At 31.7% G+C, this 23,143-nt stretch overlaps 1 protein-coding gene across 1 annotated transcript in view; it reads left to right on the top strand.

Moving 5' to 3' along the window:
* Window positions 1-23,143, top strand: part of LOC140050949 (ras-specific guanine nucleotide-releasing factor 2-like) — a 67,582-nt gene that overhangs the window by 39,484 nt on the left and 4,955 nt on the right. Inside the window, exons 9-28 of the mRNA XM_072095964.1 lie at window positions 1,352-1,656; window positions 3,542-3,659; window positions 4,645-4,811; window positions 5,649-5,715; window positions 7,935-8,071; window positions 8,454-8,542; window positions 11,505-11,564; window positions 12,473-12,724; window positions 14,749-14,951; window positions 16,539-16,760; window positions 17,390-17,605; window positions 18,245-18,348; window positions 19,747-19,859; window positions 20,209-20,367; window positions 20,471-20,555; window positions 20,984-21,181; window positions 21,856-21,935; window positions 22,072-22,189; window positions 22,578-22,646; window positions 22,991-23,127. Coding sequence (XP_071952065.1) covers window positions 1,352-1,656; window positions 3,542-3,659; window positions 4,645-4,811; window positions 5,649-5,715; window positions 7,935-8,071; window positions 8,454-8,542; window positions 11,505-11,564; window positions 12,473-12,724; window positions 14,749-14,951; window positions 16,539-16,760; window positions 17,390-17,605; window positions 18,245-18,348; window positions 19,747-19,859; window positions 20,209-20,367; window positions 20,471-20,555; window positions 20,984-21,181; window positions 21,856-21,935; window positions 22,072-22,189; window positions 22,578-22,646; window positions 22,991-23,107 — 2,879 coding nt within the window. The 3' untranslated portion in view covers window positions 23,108-23,127. The remainder of the gene's footprint in view (window positions 1-1,351; window positions 1,657-3,541; window positions 3,660-4,644; window positions 4,812-5,648; window positions 5,716-7,934; window positions 8,072-8,453; window positions 8,543-11,504; window positions 11,565-12,472; window positions 12,725-14,748; window positions 14,952-16,538; window positions 16,761-17,389; window positions 17,606-18,244; window positions 18,349-19,746; window positions 19,860-20,208; window positions 20,368-20,470; window positions 20,556-20,983; window positions 21,182-21,855; window positions 21,936-22,071; window positions 22,190-22,577; window positions 22,647-22,990; window positions 23,128-23,143) is intronic.

The raw sequence follows: 23,143 nt of genomic DNA, 5'->3' as shown, positions 1-23,143 counted from the left end.
AAGACTCTTCATTGCCATGTGTAAAGTAAATGCCTGTATTAATGGCAAATGCACGTGTTATCTTGACTGCTTATTGGTTTTATGTATTCATTATGCTTTATGTCCATGTAAGAAAATGTAGGAAACGTCGGTACTAAAGTGTAATTAAAGATTTTTTGCCCTTGAAAATAACGTAATGTTATGAAGTTTAAATTGAGACAACTACAAATGGTCACCATATCTGTTCAAAAAAATATTGTTAGTATGAATGAATATTAAATATTTAAATACCACATATAAAACACCTTTTAAAAAATACAGTACAGTAATTAGATTGTTAATGGCATGCAGTTAAATACATTGTTAAATCATTAAGAATAAGCTCGATGCAGTAAGCTCAACATGCAGGTAACACAGACTGAGTAGTAACAGTTACTTCAAACTGGTCTGTATTCGAATGGCCGATTGAGAATGCAGAATTATTTGATGGTCCCTCTTTTTATTTACATATTCTTTATACTGGGTAACCTCTTCAGTAAAAAATAACAGTTCTCCCAGAGGCACCGATGTTTAAAGCTGCGATTGAGTTGACTCTCTAGTATGTCCCATGATTAATACAAGTAATACTGTACACAACCTTATTCACCGGCCAATTATGGATTGGTGTGAGACCATGGATAGGCGACAATAATAGCATTAAACCCAAATTTAAAGTGATTTCAATGCTAAATGATTGGTGTTTAGGGAAACAATGCGATTCCTTGAATATTACCTCAATATATTTACCTCGGTATAAGAAACCATCTTATAAGAAGTTGGTATTCAGAATCAAATTCAAGGAGAGGACGTGATGAACCACTAGATTTTTTTTAATGCTATTTTCCATTCAACAGTGACACTAGTACATTTCCATGGAAAATCACTCTAATTTGCATTTGTACCGGACACATGAGTAGTACAATGCCTAGCGACAATAAACATCCTCTGCCATCTTCTCACAGCAATCATCATCTATAAAGCTCTGTCTACACTATCACACTTCATGTGACAACAAAATGTGATGTACTCATATGAACATGATGATGTCATATCACTACCATATTTGGGAATATCACTACCATATATGGACATATTACCCTTTTTTTTTTGGCAAACTAGTTTGATAGTGTAGACAGAGCTTTAGATATTGTTTAAAGAGTAGGTTAAATTGATATTTCGGAATTAGGTACTATGGTATGGGGCTATTGGAGTCAGCAGACTGGATACTACATGTAAATTGTCACTAGACATAATACTGTATGAGAAAACCTATAGTGTATACCGATAATATAATTGCTTAACAACTAATTGTTGTCTCTTGCTTTGATTTTAGGTGATCTTTTTGATATGCTGCTACCAATGCTAAGTATCTACAATGAGTACGTTCGTAATCATCATTACAGTCTACAAGTTTTAGCAGCCTGCAAGCAAAGACCTTTGTTTAACCAGCTACTACAACAATACGAAACGAAGCCTGCATGTGAGGGACGCTCAATGGAGATATTTCTGACATATCCAATGCATCAAGTCCCACGCTATATCATCACCCTCCACGAGTTACTCGCACACACTCCACATGATCACGTTGAAAGAAAAAGTTTAGAGTATGCAAAGAACAAACTTGAAGAACTCTCAAGGGTACGTCTTATTTGTTTTGATAAAATAAACAGTAATACTTTAACCTAGTTTTGTTTGTGAGTTGGGGGTGGGGGAGGTGAATATTTTTTGTGATAAATATATTTAATACAGACGGATGGTGGATTTTTTATCATTCTTAATTTGAGATTATTAATTGACAATATCATATATTATCATTATTAATTTATTTGGGAGTTTTTCTGGAAATTTTAATTATAACGTCAATTAAAGAAATGTTTATTTTCACCTTCAACTTACTCTCTTTAATATAATTCCTAAAATAATTTATGATCTATGAATTTAATATTCGCTATCTTTTTGACTTTCCTTTTTAAACTTATATTTTAAACTTTTATGTTGAAATTTAACTTTACTTGGATAATATACTTGTAAGAATTCAAATTCCATTTTGTTATGTGAAACATTTAAAATTCTAGTCATGTTTTCATTTTATTCTTTACAAGTTATTGTGACATATTTTATCCTCTCACACACAATAAATTTTGAGCGAGGACATGGTTAATTCAGTTTTGACATATTAAAAAGTTTTTTTTTTTTTTTTTTTTTATAGAGTACCCTACTTTGTGTTTAACCTCTTATTCTGTTGCTCTGTATTTTTATATTATTTGTTGTTATTATTTTATTATTATGGTGATTTTTCATTTTCACTTGTAAAATAACAAAATAAATGGTTAAATTCAACCAAAAAAAACATTGGCTGGCAGCCAATTTGACCATTTTTTGCTTTAAATACGTTTTTTTTTCGATCTAATTTTTGGTCAAAGTGGATAACAATTATTTTACATTAAAATGGAATATTCAACAAAAAATGTTTGAAGAATTATTTTTTCAGGGGGAACAATACATCTTTAATCAATGTCAACATGTGGCCACCAAGGAAGGGCTTGCGCTGGGGGTACGGCGGTCGGCGATCGTGCGTATAACTATAAATAAATACTAGGCCTATTCCAATCGTAAACGTTTACAAATGAAATTTTATCGGAGCGCCTAAAACAGCTCCATAATAAACAAATCTTTTCATCATATTTAGTATAACATCACGCTAAAATGCCTTGAAAACTAGGCAGAAGCAGGTTGCCGTTACGTTAGTACACTGTAGCTAGGCCTAGCCTACTCAGGCCTAGCCAACGAGGTGACGATATGTACACTGTGTGTGGTGAGGCATTTATGTTCGGTGTATAAGACGCACCCTTAATTTAGAGGTCAAATTTGCGTGTCAAAAGTGCGACTTATACACCGAAATATACGGTAATATTAAGGAAAGAAGAAAAAAAAAATATTTTCCTCTATGTGGAGGGCCCCTTAAAATCAGCTTCCGCTGGCTGGGTCACCCTCGTGAAATATGGTTGAATAAAAATTAAATAAAAATGTTAAACACTCTTACACGTTTTTCAACAGGGTAATAATGTTCAGCGCTTAGAGGTTTCACAGCATTAGGCGCTATATAAACCCAGGACATTATTTTTATCTTAACCACCAAACTACAACTCCACTTTATTTTGAATAAGTCAATGGTGACAATGTGTTTGTTACAATTTTGCATTAAAAATTAATTTTTTAATTGTTTGTCCTTATACAATAGATAATAAATAGCTAATTTCCAATGCAGGTCAGGGTACTATACTTGCCATTGTGTAATAAATAAAAAATTTTTGAAACAATAAACACTGAGGCCAGACAGATAAAAAAACTATAAATTACGCATTAAAATGTAAATATAACAATAATTCAATTTTAATTAATCTTTTAAAAAAGCTATTTCTATATACTGAAAAGATTTAAAGTACTTTTTTTAGACTGGTTTAGTTTTAAGGTTTCTATTTTCTATTTATCATTTTGTTTTTTAATTTGTTGTTATATTCAGGTAATGCACGATGAGGTATCTGAAACTGAGAGCATTCGAAAAAACCTAGCAATAGAACGAATGATCGTAGAGGGATGCGACATTCTCCTCGACGTACATCAGACGTTTGTTAGACACGGTAGGAATTTATAGTGGAAAGAACATGACGAAGCTTATGTAACTTAATTCCCTATGGAACAATTTGCTTCCGCATAGTGTTCCCATAATTACATATGAATCTAATACTGAACGATAATCATATGAACATTAGCTTCGGTTTTAATATAAAGTTCTTTTGCAGTTTCAAAATTTAAAATACAGGATACATGTTTTTTTTTCAAACGTGTAATGTATAATGGTGGTCGTTATTGTCATAATTCAATGCTATTGCCTTACAATTTATTAACATTGTGCTCTCTGTTGAATTTATTACCGCCATAAATTATTTATTCTATCCCCTAGTTTGTAGTAAATTTATAAATAACATGCATATAGTAAAACTTAAATTGCTTAGATGCCGGTTAGCTCACTTCATTACATTTTAATGTATGTGCATGGCTTTTTGCTAAAATAACATACCAGGAACATCAAAGAATTTATTGATGTATTATAAAGATGAGAGTTATTCTTTCTTTCAATTATTCCATTATGATTATGAATTCATAAGCTCGGGTAAACTGAACAAAAAATATTCAAATATTCTATTGACGATCACCTGAAAATTAAGTGTCTATTTTTATATTTAATAATAATAATTATACCATAAATAATTCTATCTATTATCCTAAATAAAAGATAACAGTTAGATATGAAGAAGGTACATTAGCCCTAAATGTTAAAAACCATGTTGTGCTTGTAATGTCCAATACATGATTTTCATTCTGTAAAACTTTCAAATTTTCAAGCCAATGAATCTATATTATCAGAGAGTCAAATTGTTCTTGGAGTATTACACATTGTCTGGTTTAGGTAGAGTTGTGGTAGTTTCCAACCACCAACCACACAGAAAACCAGATATCATTCTGAAGTCCCAATTCAAAAATTCTAAAATCCATCATGATATTATACAGGAATATGAACAACCCTTGCATAACATACTGTATGTGTACAATATACTTTTTAAGGGAGCCTAGTGCAAGTGGTTCATGAACGAAAGCAGAGTAGACATCGCCTAGGATCTTTAGGCGCCAAAGGAGAAACCAAGAAAGAGGGAGTTAGACAATGTTTCCTTTTTACAAAACATCTTTTAATTACCATGAGAACATCAGCTGGAAAACTTCATCTTTATAGGGTAAGTAGTAGTTTGTTACCTTGTCTGCCTTTTTATGGGTTTGTTTCACCTCCAGTTGCCAACTTGCATGTAAACAATTTAAATAGCATCATTTTGTCGGCAGTGTCAAATTCGGTCTTCATACGAGAGGATACTATCCGAGAGGATACTATCCGAGAGGATACTATCCGGGAGGATACTATCCGAGAGGATACTATCCGGGAGGATACTATCCGAGAGGATACTATCCGAGAGGATACTATCCGAGAGGATACTATCCGAGAGGATACTATCCGAGAGGATACTATCCGAGAGGATACTATCCGAGAGGATACTATCCGAGAGGATACTATCCGAGAGGATACTATCCGAGAGGATACTATCCGAGAGGATACTATCCGAGAGGATACTATTTTATAAAACGTTTTCATTCTGAGTAAATGACTTCAGTGGCGGATCTATGATTTTTAAATAGGAGAGAAATGAATTGTTGAACTTAACCAAATGTTCTATATTCTACGGCATCTATATTAATATCTTCAAATGGTATAGAGGAATGTTAAAATATAGTCACTTCAGTTTTCTCGCCTCCCACCTCCCCCAACATCTTGATCCACCCCAGAAGCTTTTAAAAAAAAATGACTGACTGATTACTTTCTACAAATAGGGAAAAGGGGTTTTTTGTTTACGACAAAGTACATGCCCTCTTGCCGGCTCCAAAAAGGAGTATTTTGTTCTCCCCCCCCCCTCCTAACATACATGATCCACCCCTGAAGCTTTTTAAGAAAATTGTTGTGCATTATAGTATTATATTAACAAATCTCTTCAATGAACAATTGTCCTTTTGCTTTCTTCTAGATTGGTGGCAAAATCCCTTTAATGGAAACCACACTTGTTGAGGATTATGATCCCTTTGATGATGAAGGTAACGATTTAAATTTCTCCAATTTAATGAAATAGAAGCAGTTATTTTGTAATGACTTAATCTTCATTTTAATTCTTTGAAAATACAATATGTATGTGCCGTAACTAGTTCAAGATATTTATTTGAATTAGAAGATGTTTAGATAAAAATGCAAGTTTAAAAAACTCATATTTAGTGTTTTCATTTTAAAATCCTCCAATTACAGGTTAGGTTATTTATAATTAATAATATTTGTAATATTAGGCCTACAAAAAAGTACCAGCCTGATACCTGACTGATCCAAAATTGGAAAAATATCATCAACTTAAGACAACTCTAAAACCTCTATTAATGATGAACGTCTTTGTTTAGTTTGCCTGCATGAATGTGTTCATTTTGCATCCTCTATTTTCATTTGAGATTAGAAATCTAACCAGCCAATTTTTCAATCAATATTGTGTTTATTGGACAACATAACAATTTTCTTAGTCTTATTAATATTTTCAAAAAGGAAAGAAAATGAAAAGAATTTTCTTGATAAATCACCCCATCAATGGTGTTTTATTATTAACAAGCATACTCTATAATTCTCAGTTTCCTAAATAACGCAATGACGGCGCACCTGTTGTCATTTCTATTCTATTCTTAATCTAAAAGTTAATTTTAGTGTTTTTCTAATTTGACAGTAGGGAGGTTTCGCAACCTTACGAATACGATAACGAAAACGGATACGTCATACATTTGTGAAACTTTTGAGCTGATCCCCATTTCATATTCGTAAAGCGTATTCGTGTTGACGAATATCACCAGTCATATTCGTAACTACAAAACGAGTATAGTTTTTGATCTATTTTGCACATTTTGCATTTGAATCAGGAATGATTCATGATTATAATATAATTATAGATTTATTGAAAGTAATTTACTAAAGTAATTTACTAAAATGCCAAGTCAATTTTGATAAATAGCAGTTTTTAAAGTCCTCACTCGCTTTGATGTTACGCTAGGCCTAGGCAGCCAATCACCAAAGCAACACTTACCTGCGCTTCGCTCAAATTTACCGCAGTCATATTTTGGACGCGTCTCAATATTTTGTTGCCATGCGAAACAGATTTTTTTATGGTTTACGAAAACGAATACGTGTGCGTGACGTATCCGTTTTCGTTATCGTATTCGTATGATTGCGAAACCTCTCTAATATTCCATTAAGTAAAACAAATGAAGTGATTATTTTGCTCAAAGGATAGGTCAGCAGAGCTTAGTATCTTGGCCGTCGAATAAACATAACAAATTGTTATCTATAAACCCTAGATTAAAGAGTATAACAAGTTAATTTTAAATACACTGTCTTCTTCTACAGCATAGAACAAGTACTTTTTTTTCCGCATATGATTATCATTATTTTAAAGGTCCCTAGATAAGTATATGTGGCAGAGACAAGAGAAACCAGTCATGTGTTTCAATATAATAATTACACGATGATATTATTCAATTAAATTCGGACTAAAAATGATGAAATACATCTATGGAAATTCTTTTATAGCTATATTTAGAAAAAGGAATACTGAAAATTGAGAATAAAATGATGCCGAAGAAAAGCTTTCCTTTAGTTAGTTTGATAACAGCATAAAGTGATATTGTAATGTTTTAGTACTATTACTTACAAGTGTCAAGCAGTAGCAAATTGTATTGCATTTTACAACACAAATCCAAGTTGTATGGTTGATTCATATATGTCACTTATTAATGACAAATTTGACTATGATTATGGTGTGATAATGGTTGTGTCAATGGAAAATGATGGGGATGAATATGAATTGTACTTTGATTTGCTTATGAAACCTACGAATAATTTATTTTTGATAATTATCATCTTTTTGTTAGAGACAGTAGTCTAAAGTTGGAGATAAATCTGGACAAAATACAGTTAATATTTAGTGTAATTTTTGTTGTTAAAGCTTGTTATCTGTCATTATGTAGTCCATCTAAAGTATAATATTATTAAATTACATAGCTGAGTTTCAGAATGCTTTGTAAAATAATTTTTGTTATTCGAACAATGATACATTTTTAGAACCTTTTTTTGTATAGTTGCGACAGCTGGTAGCCTTTTGTGTTTTTTGGAAATGAAATTGAAAAAAAAAATATTCGATTTCCTCTAATTTGTTAATCTTTAAAGAAAGTAACTGTAAAAAAAAACAAAACAAAAAGGATGCTTTATTGAAATGCTTTTTCAACAGGAGGTTGTAGTCCATCAGAATATGATAATTTAGACTTTAAGCTGATAGTTGAGCCTAAGAATGGCCCAGCGTTAGAGATCATCCTCGTAGCTTCCACACAGCAAGATAAAGCTGCTTGGACCAGTGACATAAGTCAGGTAATTTAAACGCCTCACCAATCTTCGTGTTTGTCGCTAAGCACTGCTGTCAAAGCAGTTTGCAGGTGGATTTGTATTTTCTTTCTTCAGCCTGACAGGTGTGAAGTACGCTTATTATAGCAAAGTTCATTTTTATGCTGTTATTTATTTTAATTTATTCTCATGAACATTATAACTTGTCAAAATCTCAGAATTATTAAATGCCTATTTACACAGATTACTTAAGCTTTGTCTACACTATCAAACTTTATGTGACAAAAAAAACGCGGTGTGCCCAAATATGAACACGATGACGTCATATTTCTACAATATTTAAGCATATCACTACCATATTTGGGCATAATTTGAAGATTAAATATGTAAATGTATTTTTTCCCCCCAGTGTATAGTGAATCTGCACTACAATGGGTTGTTAGACACATTTACCCTAGATAGCAGTAACTCGTCTATTCTATTACCACAGTGCATCAAGTAAGTTTTATCATTTCATCATTATGTTCATACCTTTTTTTGTTAAACATTTCTTTACCACAATGTACTATAAAGCTTAGTTCCCACTAGAACGTAACGCAAAGACGTAAACGCAACGCAAGCGTTTTAACCAATCACAAGCGAAGTTATAGACAGTTAGCAATCACAAGCGAATAAGCCATCGCTTGTGATTGGTCAATTCACTTGCGTTGCGTTACGTCCTTGCGTTGCGTCGCTAGTGGGAACCACGCTTTAAGCCCTGTCAAAATGTATTGTAAGTCTTTCCAACTTACAAAAATGTAATTTTATTCTAAATTCATTAATTGATTGAAAAAATTGCAAAATTTAGAGCGTTCGAAAAAGTACTATACCATTATTATGCATGAAGTGTGATTTGTTGTTTTATCACAAACCCCATTTCACAGCTGTTGTTCTATATTTTGTATTTTCATTGATTGTGTAAAATAGAATAAAACGTAATCACCTTTCCTCAGTCCCATAGAGGTACAGTATTATACAACTAAATAGTGAAGTCTAACACAATCCCATAGAGGTATTATACAACTAAATAAAGGTATTATACAACTAAATAGTGAAGTCTAACACAATCCCATAGAGGTATTATACAACTAAATAGTGAACTCTAACACAATCCCATAGAGGTATTATACAACTAAATAGTGAAGTCTAACACAATCCCATAGAGGTATTATACAACTAAATAGTGAACTCTAACACAATCCCATAGAGGTATTATACAACTAAATAGTGAACTCTAACACAATCCCATAGAGGTACAATATTATACTAAATAGTGAACTCTAACACAATCCCATAGAGGTATTATACAACTAAATAGTGAACTCTAACACAATCCCATAGAGGTACAGTATTATACAACTAAATAGTGAACTCTAACACAATCCCATAGAGGTATTATACAACTAAATAGTGAACTCTAACACAATCCCATAGAGGTATTATGCAACTAAATAGTGAACTCTAACACAATCCCATAGAGGTATTATGCAACTAAATAGTGAACTCTAACACAATCCCATAGAGGTATTATACAACTAAATAGTGAACTCTAACACAATCCCATAGAGGTATTATACAACTAAATAGTGAACTCTAACACAATCCCATAGAGGTATTATACAACTAAATAGTGAAGTCTAACACAATCCTATAGAGGTATTATACAACTAAATAGTGAACTCTAACACAATCCTATAGAGGTATTATACAACTAAATAGTGAAGTCTAACACAATCCCATAGAGGTATTATACAACTAAATAGTGAACTCTAACACAATCCTATAGAGGTATTATACAACTAAATAGTGAACTCTAACACAATCCCATAGAGGTATTATGCAACTAAATAGTGAACTCTAACACAATCCTATAGAGGTATTATGCAACTAAATAGTGAACTCTAACACAATCCCATAGAGGTATTATACAACTAAATAGTGAACTCTAACACAATCCCATAGAGGTATTATACAACTAAATAGTGAACTCTAACACAATCCCATAGAGGTATTATACAACTAAATAGTGAAGTCTAACACAATCCCATAGAGGTATTATACAACTAAATAGTGAACTCTAACACAATCCTATAGAGGTATTATACAACTAAATAGTGAACTCTAACACAATCCTATAGAGGTATTATACAACTAAATAGTGAACTCTAACACAATCCCATAGAGGTATTATACAACTAAATAGTGAACTCTAACACATATCCCATAGAGGTATTATACAACTAAATAGTGAACTCTAACACAATCCCATAGAGGTATTATACAACTAAATAGTGAACTCTAACACAATCCTATAGAGGTATTATACAACTAAATAGTGAACTCTAACACAATCCCATAGAGGTATTATACAACTAAATAGTGAACTCTAACACAATCCCATAGAGGTATTATACAACTAAATAGTGAACTCTAACACAATCCCATAGAGGTATTATACAACTAAATAGTGAACTCTAACACAATCCCATAGAGGTATTATACAACTAAATAGTGAACTCTAACACAATCCCATAGAGGTATTATACAACTAAATAGTGAACTCTAACACAATCCCATAGAGGTATTATACAACTAAATAGTGAAGTCTAACACAATCCCATAGAGGTATTATACAACTAAATAGTGAACTCTAACACAATCCCATAGAGGTATTATACAACTAAATAGTGAACTCTAACACAATCCCATAGAGGTATTATACAACTAAATAGTGAAGTCTAACACAATCCCATAGAGGTATTATACAACTAAATAGTGAACTCTAACACAATCCCATAGAGGTACAGTATTATAAAACTACGAATACGAATAGAACTTTATTGCAATCAAACGAAAGATTGAAGTTTAACAAAAGCGTTTCACTCAGAACAATAAAATGCAATATAAAAATATAAAAGACATTTAGAAAGGTAGAACATACAATCAAAATATTAAAACAAAATTACAATTAAATATCACTTATTATAAGAACAATAAATATATATTCAAAATGTTAAAAACAAGTTTAACTGAAAACATCAGAATATTGATATAGGCCTGCATAATAACAATTTAAAAGTTTTAAAAATTTTTACAAATTTAAAAAATGTTAAAAACTACAAAAATTTTCAAAAATTTTCTAAAATATTTACTGATGTGTTGATTATGGTAGGCACTGAACTGTGGCTGCTGTGCGTCCATAGAGGTTTTAATTCAATTAATAATATATCTACATTTACATTTAGCATTGCATAAGTCAGATTTTTCCATGGAGTACACTTTCAATGCTTCAATTGCATTACCCATATTCTATCCATCCCTGCATACACTTTTTTGTTGTTAATATGCTTCTATCATTCCAAACCATGCATGCCTAATCATTGTATATAATATTTGCATGTTGTGTTTTCATTCCTCCAAGCAATAGCAGTAGACCGAGACGTCTTGCGAGTGACCCATCACATGATCGGCTTCTCCTTAGGTATTGCAACCTTTTATGATTTGCATTGATGGATCAGACCATAGAATCAGAGTAAAGCTATTAAAATTGTAAACCAAAAATTGTATGAAATTTATTATATGTATATTTGTTTGTTTTTATTATTCTAAATTAACACGTACCATGAGATTCAGTCTAATGAGCAATGCTCACTCTTTCATGAATATACAATCTAAAATAACATCCACTAGGATGCAACACGAAGATGTAAACCGCAATGCAGGAAAATTTACCAATCAAAAGCGTACTGTCTTTTGTAGTCAATACACTTATGTTTCAGCATAGTCCTTGCATTGCATGCTAGTGGGAACCAAGCTTTGTTATTTCCCACTAATCAATTTTCTAAATTATAGACATATTATTGAAAAGTAAAACATGAGTTTACTCTGATTTATTTTTGGTTTGATCTATTTTTATTCGTTTCATATTATTTTTACATAATTTTCACAGATGTCTTTTAAGCTACTACAAATACTATATAAATATATATATATAAATCATGCAAATGTTTATGAATGCTAATTTAAGTATTTTTTAGAACATTACCGATGATGGTTTTCATATGCATCTGGTTTGGGTTTTTTTACACAGAACAATATTCCTTTATCATACAGTATGGAAATATATTTACAATAAGTCTCTTTTTAATATTATTTATTATTGTATTATCTTTTTAGTATACTGTTAGTACACTGGTTTAATATTGACTTTATTTTATACTATTTGTATTTGCCTATTTTATATATACTATTAAAGTACATTTGTTTTTTTATTACTATTATTAAATTTTATCTTGTAAAAATAATTATCTTTATTATAATGGTATATGGATAATTTCAAATCATAATTTCTAACATTTTTATAACTATGCTATAAATTTAATGAAATAGATCTGATACACGTCTGTTCAAAGATGACATCGACATCCGCTTTAGTAAGATGCTGAACTCGTGTAAAGTGCCTCAAATTCGGTATGCGACCTTCGATCGGTTGGTAGAGCGTTTAACAGATCTGCGCTTCCTTAGTATAGATTTTCTAAACACATTCCTGTTGACGTACCGCATCTTTAGTTCGTGGGATAAAGTTCTCGAGACGCTTAAAAACGTCTATCGTAACCCAGATTCTGCGGAAAGACTACTCAAGTAAGTATAACGTTGTAAATTTACACTTTTACAAAAGTCGTGAGCGATCCGTCGCTGAGGTAATTAACATTGAGTAACATTACCACTCTCAGACGCTATTAAATAACAGTGTAGACATAACATTAATTAACATTACCAGGGTTGGATGTAGCAATTAAAGTTCGATAAATCAATCAAACGGAATATAATAGACATGACTATACGTGATAAAATGCGGCGATCATTGAAATTATTGATGACGGTATTAGTAGACATGTAATGATATAGATACAGTGTATAGCATTACACAATTAGGCATACCGTATTGTAATATTATACAGTCAGACTTAATATTGTCTTCACTTAGAATGTAACATAAGTACAATTCTCAAATCAATTGAATATAATTGTAACTACATATTACCGATGCATGAATTTTTGAAACATTCCAATTCATAATTATAAATAGACACCATATCTTCTTTTAATTAAAGACGTCCTTTATTAGACCACATATTGAGGGTTCAAGTAATGTCTCTCTTTAATAATAAATTTGATTAAGACTAAATGTACTCTGGAATGAAAAATTATTATTAATGACTTTCAAGTGTTTAATAGGGGTGTGCTCCTCCATATTTGACCTCAAAATTGACTTTTAATAACACTACCCATTCTAAAGGCACACGAAGCCAAAGCCATAACAATTTAGTTGTCCCCACCTGGAATATTTGTCAAGGCAAAAAAACCTTTACTTATCGTTCATCTAAAAGCTGGAATGAACTTCCCAATGAATTAAAAATTAACTTTAAAGATTTTTCAATAACTTCATTCCAAAATACAATTAGTACTCAACATTTTTAACTGAATTTTTTGTTTTCTAAAATTGATTGCTATTTTTAATGTATATTTCAATATACTCTTTGTCTTTATTTTATTATGTTTGTTATATTTTCAATTACTGTACCACTTTGGAAATCAGTGCACTAGTACTGAAAGTGCCTGCAGAATAAAGAAAGAATAAATAAATAAAAAAAAATACCTGTTGACTCTAATAAAATATTTTTGATTCGATTAGAAATTACAGTATGTCCACTTGTAGTTTTAAATATTAAATTAGAACTAAAATTAATTTTACACTAAACTCAATGGTTTGCTTTATACTGAATGTTGTGCAGGTAGAATGGCAGTTTATAAAAAAATGTACAGTAGTTATGTACCCTATCATGTATTGTCCCTTGAAACACAAAAAAATGAAGGTCAAAATATTCTAAATTTAAAGTGGCCATATCAAAGTAATATTAAAGTTATTCACTTTAAGTCGAAAATTTGAGCCAAAAACAACAGGTTTACGTAATTAACAGGTAAATTAGCTTGATTACATTTCATCTGGAAAATCGTCACGAGCGAAAGTAAACAAAGATTTCAAACCATGAGTACGCATTATGCATATGCTATATTAGGATTGTTTACAACTCGTCACGGTTAAGAAGGTATTTTCACACAGATCATGAGGAAGTTTTATGATTATGCATACAGAGTAGCAAAACAAGCGCGTTTCATTATGGGATATGTTTTGATTGAAAACTTTGACTGGAAGTCAAAGTTATTTTTTTAACAAAAACTGGATAAGTAAGGATTTATTTATAAGAAAACATAACACAACACAAGTCAATCATTATATAATACTAGCAAATCTTAGGACGCTTATTATCTATAACTAATGCTAAAACAATACGGCATAAACATCACATCATTAAGTAATCTTACTACACATTTTAAAATAACATACTGGATTTAGTAGTATTTATATATTTACTTGCTCTATCACAAATTGCAGTGTTAGCTTGATCGCTCATACATGAAAATCATGAAGAAATAAGAAATAATTGCATAAAAAGGCATAAAACTATACAATTATGTATGAAAAGGTATTGTTGAATCTGGAGAAAATTTAATTCATATTCAAACATTATTTGTATTCTTGTATACTATTTATTCGTGTTAGACAATGGAATATTTGTTGTAATTTTAATACTGGTTTTTAGTGTGTGTGAACAGCCTGCAAGCCCCAGAAAGCTACCACAAACTCCAGAGGTAAATGGAGGTCCTAAATCACCTCTGACCATCACACCGAAATCACCAACTGGCATCACTGTTGTAACGCCATCTACGGATACTAGTAAGCCCAGAGTATTTGAATCTAACACAAGTGCACGGAATCATCCATTTAGGAAAAGTTTCAAGAAATGTAAGTAGAGAACAAGACATTTATATAAGGTCGTTGTTTCATGTTCTGTGACTTGCTAGATTTAATTTTTTCATTTTGTCATCTTATTCATTACTATGCCCTGCAGCTGTACTTTTTTCTGCTCATCATTTTTACTTTATTTTTCAAACTTTTTTCTACTTTATTTTTCAAACTTTTATCTACTGGTATTATATTCATTTTTATTTTATTTCTTTATTTTTATTTAATTTATAAACATATTTTTTATTTATTTTTTTTTATAATTATATATATTTTTAATTAATTTGTAAAGCAATCGCGTCACAAGATTCACATCTTTCTGGGATCTGCCTTCGTCCATTTTCTAAATTATCTCTTGCTATTTTTGTTTTTGTCTTTTTGACGTTAATAAATGTTCTTTGAATTGAATTGAAACCTTATTCAGGGAACACTTATATTTAGGGACATGGTTCACTTGTCTGTTAAGTGAGCGATGGAAAATATATGTTTTAACATTATAGCCAACGCCTATTCAAGTGATATATATAAATATCAAAGGTCTACTATAAACTATTAAGATTGACTATGTACAGTATTAAGTTTTATTGTGTTATTTTGTTGATTTCAGCAACATTTAAAACAACACCGATAACATTAACGTAAATCTACCTAACCACTGCATACTAATACACAGCTGACTCTTTGAGTTATAGTAATTGTTTTGCTTTAGTTGCCCCTGACCATTGTGCTTTGTTGCTGGTAGAATAAATAAATGAAATGAATTCGTTAGTATACAATCATTTTATTAAATGTGGTTGTATAAATTATATAAAATAGGATACAGATTTAATATTATTTGAAGGAAATAGTGCAGCTACCTGCTTAGGAATACAGTCAAAAACAAATGTACAAAATCATTATTGGTTTCATTATGTCAAATGATAAACGATGATACATTTATTAAAGCACTTCTTAAAAATGTAAATACAGTCCTGAAAAAAAAGTCAATATTTAATTCTCATGGGTCTTCAATATACAAATATAAAAACATTAAACTATTTTGATATGCAAATTTCAAAAGCTATTTTAAGTGAGGATTAAAGACAATTAGGTCGTACGATGAACAGACTGATTTCAGATCAACCTTTACAAGAACTGATCGATGAACGCTTAAAGATAAAAGTAAATGAGCGAACCAGTTATTACTACTGTGGGCATTATAAAGATTAGGAAAACAGTGTAATGTAAGGCTATGTAAGAGTTTGTAAGACTCATCAATTTTAGTAATGTTGCTCGAGGGATTTTAGCCCCTCCGTCAATCATCATACTGAAGAATAAAGAATTAGATCGTGTTACGTCACAAGTAATGTGTCCTGATTTTCATTAGATGTTATTACTATAGAGGGCACTGTTAGTGAATTAGACCATCTAGTATTTACAGAGGTATTGTAGAAGTTAAAGTTTATTATCCAATTATCTTTAGGTTTGTGGTTAAGATGATCAGCAAACCCTAGTCATTGTTTTTTTTACCTGCCTGCATCCTAACACTGAAATCTTTTGAAAGACATTTTCAGCACAATATTTCACTAAACCCTTTATTTGCTACAGCTGAACGTGTTTTAGAGGAGAGCGGTGGAATTCTGGATAAGAAGCAACTAGCATGTACACCACCAGAATCACCAACATCTCCAGACCAGCCTAGTCCACCTGACAGCCCAGTTAAAACAATGATGAGGTCTTCGGCCAAATCCACTAGTATGCTTGTACCCAAGAGAGTTCTAACTGCTAGTAGGTCTGCGCCAAACATTGCAGCATTAGTCAACAAATCAGGTGAGTTGTATTCACTGACATTTTTAGAAACGTTTGAAAAAAAAAAATTAATTAGATACCCAGGAAAATAGCAACAGGTAATCACATAGCCCCTGCAGAAATTATAATTACATAAAATACAGTGCATTAAGTATGTTTTAAATAATCTACTGTATTTGTAATGTAAGACCCCCATTTACACTTATGATGGGATCCTGGACCGGCCAAGAATCGGGTCAAAATTAATCGTCTGGGCCCCTATCCAGCGTGTTTACACCTGCGTTCAAAACGACAGCCCTGAAGATTTATTTACTTCATTTTCTCAAGCAATTGGTCACGGTTCACTGCATAAGCTGACCACTCCTGGACCTATTTGAGAGGTGATCTAGATCTGCATCTGGCCCAGGGCTGACCTAACTTTATAGAGTGTTTACACTAATACTGATTGGCGACCCTTGAATGACCCAAATCGTAAGTGTAGATAGGGTCTAATAGTACATGTGTTTTTATCAAAGATTTTATATACAGTAGCTGAAGGCTAGATAGCAAACTGCAATGTTATCACAGTTCAAAAAGTTGGAATCACTTTTCAGTCTGGAGTATGCCCTCTAGCTTTTGGCTTTTTACACCTCTCTGGTTTTCATTAACAGACCCTGCACCTGCATCACCTAAAAACACAAAGATGCACTGCTTCAGTACATCTCCACCGGGCCAGACCGCATCAGCAGGTGTGGTAGTCACATCGTCAAGACAGTCTACAAGGCGTTCAAGTTCCTCTACAGCTGCTACTGCGTTTGCTGCTGCCACTGCTGGATCTAGCTTGCCACCACGTTTACAATCTCGCGCCATTGTTCGTAACCGTGGAAGTAAGTATTGTATTTCATTAACATATGCATGGATTTGCTGACATACTAAAATGTATTTATTGATAAATAATATTATTGCAAGTCTTTTAATAAAAATTAATATTTAATAATTAATTACAATACATATACTAATTGTGTTTCTATTTACAATATGTCCAGACGTTTATTTTTCGAAAGTATTTTCCATTCTTTGTCTCCATATTTTTCGGCAATGTCGTATACAAGCCTGTAGCAAGAATTTTTTATAGAATTCTTTTTTCTCTCAAAAGGAGGAAATAACGTCATGAGCTACAGTATGGAGTATGCTATTTACCATCAATTGCACTGGGAAAAAGGGGTTACAGCTTTATCACAAACTTCGGAAGTAAATTCTAAAAAAAGAATCCGGTTTTTAATTTTGAGAACATACACTCAGAAATTGCTTGTATTGTTAATAATTGCTGTTAATAACAGCAGAAGTATCATACACTAGTTTGACAAAAAAGTGTGATGTGCCCAAATATGGTGGTGATATGCCTAAATATGGTAGTGATATGGCCAAATATGTTGGTGATATGCCCAAATATGTCATGTCCATATATATAGTGTAGACAGAGCTTTATGTTTTAACATTTACTAACACGCACTCTACCTCTCCAGGACCTGGTAAACTTCAAACACACATGAGTCGTGAGGTTCTCAGTTCAGCGGCAACTGTGCGAGTTATTAACGTTATCAGACACTGGGTATCCAAGTTTCCCCAGGTTTGCTAATTTTGTGCATGTTGATTTTTAATACACTTTAAAGATGTATTGTCCCTCTGAAAAAAATAATTTTTTGAGATTTGTTTGTTGACTATGCCATTTTAATGTCACATAATAGTTATTCACTTTGACCAAAAATTGGATCAGAAAAAAAATTATTTACCTGAAAAAACTGTAATTTAAAGCAAAAAATAGTCAAATTGGCTGCCAGCCAATGGGTTTTTAGTTGAATTTAACTGTTTATTTTGTCATTTTATATTATAAAGTGAAAACGTTATTTTTTTGGGATTTTTTTTCTACGAAAGTGATTAACTTTGTTAAAACTACTACTAATTCAAGGTCAAATTTTAATAATTTTTATTTTTCATGTTTTTGAAGGACAATACATCTTTAACGAGCATTTTGATTTTAATACACAACAAATATGATTTAGCAACAATGCATTCTAAACCATAATGAATTACATAGTATTACTGTATAATTAATACATTAATTCAATTTATGTAAAGTGACATATGTAATTTGACTAAATAAAGATAATTATACAGTTTGGCTAATCAATATTTAATATAATAATGATATAACCACTTTCAATGTCATCAAAATTCAATTATTAATTCAATAATGATTGTTCAATTATGTAAGTAACCTTTTATTATGACTAAATAAACAATACTATAAAATATGCATGTTGACATTATTCTGTATGATTGATTATTACAATTATTATGTTTAATAATTTTTATTTATTTCAACAATATTTAACAAGCGTGGTCCAATAACATAAAAATATACTAACAATTAAAAATAAAATTTAGAATTTATAAATAATTAACTAAATAAAAGAAAAAAAAGGAAAATGAGAAATCAAACCAAAAACATTTAAAAAGGTAGTATTGTTTAAAAGTATTTAAAAAATAGATAACAGGACTATGATACTGTAGAGTTCTGCAGTGCTGACATCACGATGGTAGGTGGCACTGCATGGTTTCTAGCGCAAAATGCGTTCAACCTGTCTGAGTGACTCCAAGGTCACCAATGGTTTGGAATATGCTTATTGAAGTAGTCATTTTAAAACTTAATAATTTTCAATAAAAACAAACTAAAATTTCAAAAGGTCACTAAATACGTATTTGTTTTTAATAACTATTTATTCTTCAACTACAGTTTAAGTTAAAAAAAATCAAGCTAAGATACATAATTTGATACAAATACAAATCTAAATAGTTTATCAACATAGTAGTGCTTAACGCATTTTTGGTTGCGCTAGCAACCTCTCAGCGCCATCTATCGTTGTGACGTCATGCTGCAGAAATCTATAAATGTTCAAACATTACAAGTATAAATAAAATATAAATATAATTGTTGTGCTTTAGTAATTTTTGTTTATTTCTTTAGGATTTTGTAAGTGATGAGAAACTGAAATGTGCTGTTATTGAATTTCTTGAAGAAATCTCAGGAAACATCAACTTACTGCCTACAGAACACAAGAGTGCTGTTTCAGTTCTGAGGTACAGTAATATTCTTAAGCTCTGTCCACACTATCAAACTATTGTAGTTTGACAAAAATGTGGTGCATATATCAGCACGCATCAAATTGTTTTGTCACATAAAGTTTGATAATGTAGACAGAGCATTAAAAATATGTAACTTAAATCTGTGATATTGACCATGTAAGTTACTAATACCCTTTCACATCACTTAAAAAAAAACAATTTTGTATGGTCTGTACGTATAAGAGCAGCCATGTTTATTTCATTATTTTGTATTTCTGGTGGGTATTAAAAGTAACTCTCTCCCTTCTTTTTGTCTTTACGTGCAAATAGCCAATGTTTTCATAGATATTTTTTTATACTTTAGGCAATTAAACCAGCAAGTTATTGTACCGCCCTCATTGCTGAGTACGTTCATGACCGTGGCACCTGAGGTCCCACTAGAAGATCCGTCAATCCCAGCAATTGTTTTAGCTGAACAAATAACTTTCATTGATCACATGCTACTGGTGGAAGTTCCTTATTGGTGAGTACAAATGAAGAATAGAAATTTTAAAGCTGAAGCTGCCCGTTAATTCAAGAAACATTTTTTTCGACACTTCTAACATAACTATTCATGTTTTTTTAAGGGAGTTTTTGAACCAAGCATGGATGAAGAATCAGAAAGAGACAAAGGCTCCACATATTTTAGCGGTTATTCGTCAATTTAATGAGGTAAAAGATTCATCTCACCTTTACTAGAAGGCATGCCATGTAAACATATTTCTACCCCAGTTACTGCAGTATATTGTTTCGTTTCCTCTTTAATAATTACTATTATTCTACTGATTAACCCTTTTCTACATTGGAAGTAAACTAAGTTATTGCAGTAAAAAAAGTGTAGTTTCTGCAGTAACTGCAGTAATGATTCGTTAACCATGTTAAGATATGATAGTTGTTAATTGTAATATTAATTTGTGTTTTGAAAATCTTACATCTGACATAATTGTATCAGTTTATTGTAACACTTTAGAAATATTACTGTAGGATTTGAGCAGAGTGTACCATATTGCAGGAAAGGATTTTTATTGTGATTTCCAGAAAAAAAAAAAAATCTAATTGAAATAAAACAAATAACCATACAGTTATTGTATTTGTTTCAGACGAGTAAGCTAGTGTCCTCGGAAATTATTCGGCAACCTACCGTGTCGGCACGGGCAGCAGCCATTGACAAGTGGGCCGCTGTAGCCGATATGTGTCGTTGTATGCATAATTTTAATGGAGTACTTGAGATTACATCAGCACTTATGAACAGTGCTGTGTATAGACTGAAAAAAGTCTGGGACAAAGTTACAAAACAGGTAGTTGTCTATTTTTAATATCTGTAAGGTATAAGTTCATTCACTATTGGTTGGTTGTTAAGCTCTGTCTACACTATCAAATTTTATGTGACAAAAAAATGTAATGTGCCCAAATATGGACACGATGATGTCATATCCAGGCCTTTTAATGTGAGCAAATGTGATCACTCACCTAACACACTCTTAAATTGCCCTTGTGGAGTGCGATTTACAACCCGCTTAAATTTGGTAAACTTCTACACACCAAAATACAAACAGCACACCTACAGCACCCCTGAATGTATTGAGGAGTGTAATTTGTAGCACACCTATAATTTTCAAAAGACATATCACTACATATACCATATTTGTGCACATCACACTTCTTTGTCACATACACTTTGATAGTGTAGACAGGGCTTTAAAAATAAATAAAACAGTCTTTCAACTCATGAAAATATTCCATATAAATATGACCCAATCCCGTCATGACAGACGATAACCTCAGGCCCAAAATATTATTTAACTAAGCTAAGTATTTCTCAGCTACGGATGTGTTCTGTTGGGTTCATTTATTTGTTAGCCAGTATACAATGAGTACATATTGTTTTCATATTGTATTTTGTATATAAGTTATACATAAATAACTATCCAGAGGTTTTTGTCTGATCTTTTTTATATGGGCCTTTTTTCAGAGTCGTGCAATATTAGACAAACTTCAGATTCTAGTGTCTTCTGATGGACGCTTCAAGAACATGAGAGAAGCATTACACAGGTTAGTTTGAGTAAAGAATTGCAACTTGACAAACAACAAAATGGTTTTGTTGATTTATAATAAATAATCGATTATTGATTGGAATTGATTTAATGATTGATTATGACTGATTGATTAATTGACGGATTGATTTTAGAATTGACCCGCCGTGTGTGCCTTACCTGGGCTGTTACCTGACTGACCTTGCCTTTATTGAGGATGGAACACCAAACATTAGCGATAATCAACTCATAAATTTCTCCAAGATGAGAATGGTAGGTGAACATTGTTTTAAATGTGAACAGTTTTTTAGCTTACAGTACATTTATATTTGAAATAACCATAATTGGCCATGTGCACCATAACATAATATGAACAACCGTCATAAAAACACATGGTATACTGTAAACGTAACTTCAACATCAAACCTTTAAATAATATTGCATATGTAGACTTGATTCTATGTGAATATTTCTGTAGTCTTAAGCTCTGTCTACACTACCAAACTTTATGTGACAAAAAAAAATATGATGTGCCCATATATAGACATGGTGATGATGTCATATCACTACCATATTTGGGCACATCACACTTTTTTTTGACAAATTAATTTGAGGGTGTAGACAGAGTTTTACATTGAATTTACTGTTTTTTGATATACAGATAGCTCATGTTATAAGAGAGATTCGACACTTTCAACAAACTCCATACAAAGTTGAGCCAGATCATAAGGTAAAACGTAATAACATAGGAGAAGTGAAGTTTAGTGCTCAAGATTCTTGTCTACTGATCTCAGGATCCTGTGTTAAAATCCTGTCAGATGCATTTTTTCTTATGATTTTACAATCAACTCTACTTCCAAAATAGAACATCTTGTGTGTATGTTTGTCTTGTGAACATGCTGCCACCTCTGAGAAGGACAGTGAATGAATTTGCTTTATGTGTAGAGAAGAAAGAAGAAGAAAATAAATAATAAGAATAATGAACCTCACAGAAGTAGTGACAGAAAGCTTTCATTCTGGATGGTATTTCACACATTGTATAACTAAACATTTTGTTTTTGAATTCTTTTAAAGGTTATCCACTACTTGACAGATTCAAAGCGGATACTAGACGATGATGAACTGTACGCATTGTCTTTGGAAATGGAACCACGGGCGTCCGGTAGAGCACGCCATGCGCAGAGTATCTGAACCACCAGATTGATATCAAGGTACCAGTTAATTATT

Source organism: Antedon mediterranea, chromosome 6, assembly GCF_964355755.1.
Source record: "Antedon mediterranea chromosome 6, ecAntMedi1.1, whole genome shotgun sequence".
In the NCBI taxonomy this organism is placed as follows: domain Eukaryota; kingdom Metazoa; phylum Echinodermata; class Crinoidea; order Comatulida; family Antedonidae; genus Antedon; species Antedon mediterranea.
This window is presented reverse-complemented; position numbering and strand designations above follow the sequence as displayed.